Here is a 3,577-nt window from a genome sequence, read left to right on the forward strand (position 1 = left end):
GGAATACATTTAAATTTCCAAAATTACTCCAAGTGTAAGCTTTCTTCTCCACAAATTCAGTATAATTGGTTCCTTTGTTGATATTTTCCTTCTTTTATCTCTGACAACTTATGAACGATGGAGATAATTATATCTAAATCCTTGGTGAAGTTAATTATGTGCAAGATAATCTTGGTAATGAAGATAAAACCTTCATCTCCTTAACATCTATCATTCGACAACATTATCTTGTCTATGCATCTCCAACAAACCAAATACTTGTGTAGCTTGTTCTTCTCTCATATAGTGGCTGCTACATCCTCACCAAAATAGTCTTCACGTGATTTGCAAAAATGGTTGTCAACATATATTTTTGGCTTTCTCAATCACGAATTTAACCGTTGAAAACGAAATGATTCTGAGATCAAAGAACTTATTACAGTTTCTAATTCCTACCATTGTGAAATCTGTGTGTTAAATATGTCAAGCATATTCCATTATTTATAGTTGTGGATCTCACTCATATAGTCAAATATTTGGCATTTCACATGGTAGAAGTAAGATTAACTATAGATACTGGTTGGTATGCCATGGATTTCCTAATTCCTAATACCTAATACGTGCCCCCCCCCCCCCAAAAAAAAAAAAAAAAAAAAAAAAAAAACACACACACAGAAGTATCTTTGTTTTGACATATTATCTATATAATTGAAATAAAAATTTTATTAAAGATTTATTCTTGGTTATTTATTTATTTATTTATTATTATTATTTTTATCTCTCTAAATTTTGTTTCTCAAATTCCTTCAATCATAAAATAAAGAAAAACACAAATTGTGACCTCAATGAAAGAAAACACACACACACACACACACAAATTCCTTCACAAGTTGCTCATTTGTGACATGGAGGTCACAAGTACTTCTTTACATGCGAAGGTCGTAATGGTAAGGTGGCTTCATTGTGACATGGAGGTCACACAGTTATGTCTCTACATGTGCAGATAAGACTGCAAACACTCAACTCTCCCTCCTAGAGACTGCAATGGCGGAGTCTCATACACTAGGGTAACCTTTTTTTTTTTTTTTTTTTTTCCAGGTACGTCTCTACATTTGGAGGTAACACTGCATACTCATATAAGACCATCCCTCCTAGAGGCAGCAATGGCGGCAGTCTTATATGCTAGGCTAACCATTTTTTTTTTCCCATGGCAAGAAATTCATGCGCCCTTTTGTCCTCATGGGAACTTGAATCCTCACCATTCACTTTGAGAGGTAGAAGAAATACCGCGAAGTTACAATGCCCTTGGCCACTAGGCTAGCCCTTTTTTTAATATAGAAACTTTTTGTATTTTGAAACTCTTTCATAAAACAATTTAGTGTTCCTAAGTTATATTGAACGCTCCCTAAATATAAAAAACAAGTGTATCTTTGTTGAAACAACATTTATAAATTTGTTGAGATCAATTGTGGACATTTGATAGAATATTTAGAAGGATAGGACATTTATTGATTTTTTATATTTCTAGAGTGCAATTGTAATAAGACAGTGGTAATTTTTGTAATAATCTTAATACAGAGCATAAATTAATCAGTACTCTTTTATCCAAAACCTTTGGCAAATCTCATAATTTCTGTTAGAGAATCATTTGCTTATTGTGAAATGTGAGAATTGTACACATGGGCAACTGTGCAATGTATCAAATTCAAAAGAAGATATATAATGAGGTTATTCACTAACAAAAGTCACGAGATAAGAAGAGAAGAAGATTTATAATGAGGTCATCCACTTGACAAAAGTCACGTCCTCTCTTTTTTATGGTAGGATAATATTCTTTTGAGCCAAAAGTCACAAGCGCTCTTATTTTACCTTTCAACATTATGTTATACGTACATAATATAATAAAAGATTAAATTATCAAAATATATAAACTAATTAACATTATGGGCTCACACTGAAACTGGAAATTGAACATTAACCATCCATTGCTTTCTACGACTAAATATTCAGCGTGGCCGATGCTCGGTGCACCGAATATTTACTCGCTCTTAATCTCTTGTTCATCAGTTGAAGGATGATAAGCGGTAGGAATCACACACAGATCTGTTTTCCTGCTAACTGCTGCATCAAAGATCTCAGTCATGTCTAGATCTTCTGGCTTCTCTCCCTCCGGAAGTTTCCAGTCAAAGTGAAATAATAAATTTGCAAGTGGAAGCTCAACATTAGCTAAACCGAATGACATGCCAGGACATATTCTCCTCCCAGCACCAAATGGTAGATATTGAAAATGAGTCCCCTTGAAATCAATTGAACTGTCAAGGAATCTCTCTAGAACAAAGCTCTCTGGATCACTCCAATTTTCGGGATCTATATGAATTGCAAATACATTGACAAAGACATGGGTTTTTGCAGGTATCTCATATCCATTGATTTCACATCTCTCTCTGCTCTCTCTTGGAATTAATAAAAGGAGAGGAGGGTGTAATCTCAAAGGTTCTTTGATAACTAACTTTAAGTTACTCAATTCATGGAGTTCATCTTCATTAAGAATATTTCTCTTTTTACATAAAATCTGTCTCACCTCAGCTTGTGCCTTTTTCATCAGTCTTGGGTTTTTCAGCATTTTTGCAATTATCCAGCCTAGAGTATTAGATGATGTCTCGATTCTGTCAATGAACATGTCCTGAAAGAGCATTACATATTGAATTTTAGTGTGAAGTAATTTGTGGGACTCAGTGCATTGATATTAATAGAAGCATAAAGTAAATGTACTAACCAAGATGACTGACTTGACGGTTGTCATAGTTAAAGGGATCTCAAGATTACCCTCCTTTTGAAGTCTTAGAAGAACATCAACCAGGTCTTCATGATCAACTTCACCATCACTGGTCTGTGCTGCCACCTTCCTAGCTTTATGTTCATCAATGATATTGGTCAACGTCCTATCAATTTTCTGATGAGTCTTCTCAATTCTAGTCCCCAGTCCAGTGATTAAAGCCAGCATTTTAAATGAAGGATAGAGATCAGCAATATTGAGACCTCCTCCTAACTCTATGGTTTCCTTGACAAGTGATATGAATTCTTTTCGCCCATGGAATTTCTTACCAATGACAGCCTTTGCAGTGATGCTGTATGTCATCGAGAAAAACTTTTCAGTTAGATTGATGAGAGATCCTGTATGCGTCGAATTAGTTTTGATCAAATTCGAGATCTCTTCTTCCCTGATGGGTCGGAATGATTGGACACGCTTGACACTTAAAAGCTCCAGTATGCAAAATTTTCGAAGTTGTCTCCAGTGATCCCCATAAGGTGCGAAGCCAATGTCATTCTCGGATATGATACTTGTAGAAAGAATAAAAGGCCTGCTAGCAAAGATGATGTCATGTTTTTTCATCACTTGATGGGCAAATTCTACTGAAGAAACGACAAGAATAGGAAGTTATCCTAGTTGCAGGCTCATCAGTGGTCCATGTTTCATGGCCAAATCTCTTAGGCGGCGATGGGGTATAGATCCAACAAATTGGTGAATGTTTCCGATTAGAGGCAGCTTCCACGGCCCAGGAGGCAGTTTTGGAGCTGAACTGACCTCGTTTTCAAT

The 3,577-nt window shown here is 35.6% G+C and overlaps 1 protein-coding gene across 1 annotated transcript; it reads right to left on the bottom strand.

Moving 5' to 3' along the window:
- Positions 1-2,017: 2,017 nt before the first annotated feature.
- LOC132314415 (desmethyl-deoxy-podophyllotoxin synthase-like) lies at positions 2,018-3,373 on the bottom strand. Its single transcript, XM_059813284.1, has 2 exons — positions 2,756-3,373; positions 2,018-2,662 (listed from the first exon to the last, which is right to left on the bottom strand). Exons 1-2 carry the CDS (start codon positions 3,371-3,373, stop codon positions 2,018-2,020), a joined length of 1,263 nt encoding a protein of 420 aa, XP_059669267.1.
- Between the last annotated feature and the right edge of the window lie 204 nt (positions 3,374-3,577).

This window comes from Cornus florida, unplaced genomic scaffold (assembly GCF_030987335.1).
Source record: "Cornus florida cultivar Cherokee Brave unplaced genomic scaffold, ASM3098733v1 CherokeeBrave_3.0.0_Hap2_Chr06, whole genome shotgun sequence".
Taxonomy (NCBI): domain Eukaryota; kingdom Viridiplantae; phylum Streptophyta; class Magnoliopsida; order Cornales; family Cornaceae; genus Cornus; species Cornus florida.

What these genes read in the sequence shown, in the direction of transcription:
- LOC132314415 (XM_059813284.1), bottom strand. Translation starts at nt 3,373, where the DNA reads ATGAAAAAACATGACATCATCTTTGCTAGCAGGCCTTTTATTCTTTCT. An exon ending in CCGTCAAGTCAGTCATCTTG is followed by an intron (nt 2,663 to 2,755) that starts GTTAGTACATTT and finishes ATGCTCTTTCAG; the next exon opens with GACATGTTCATTGACAGAAT.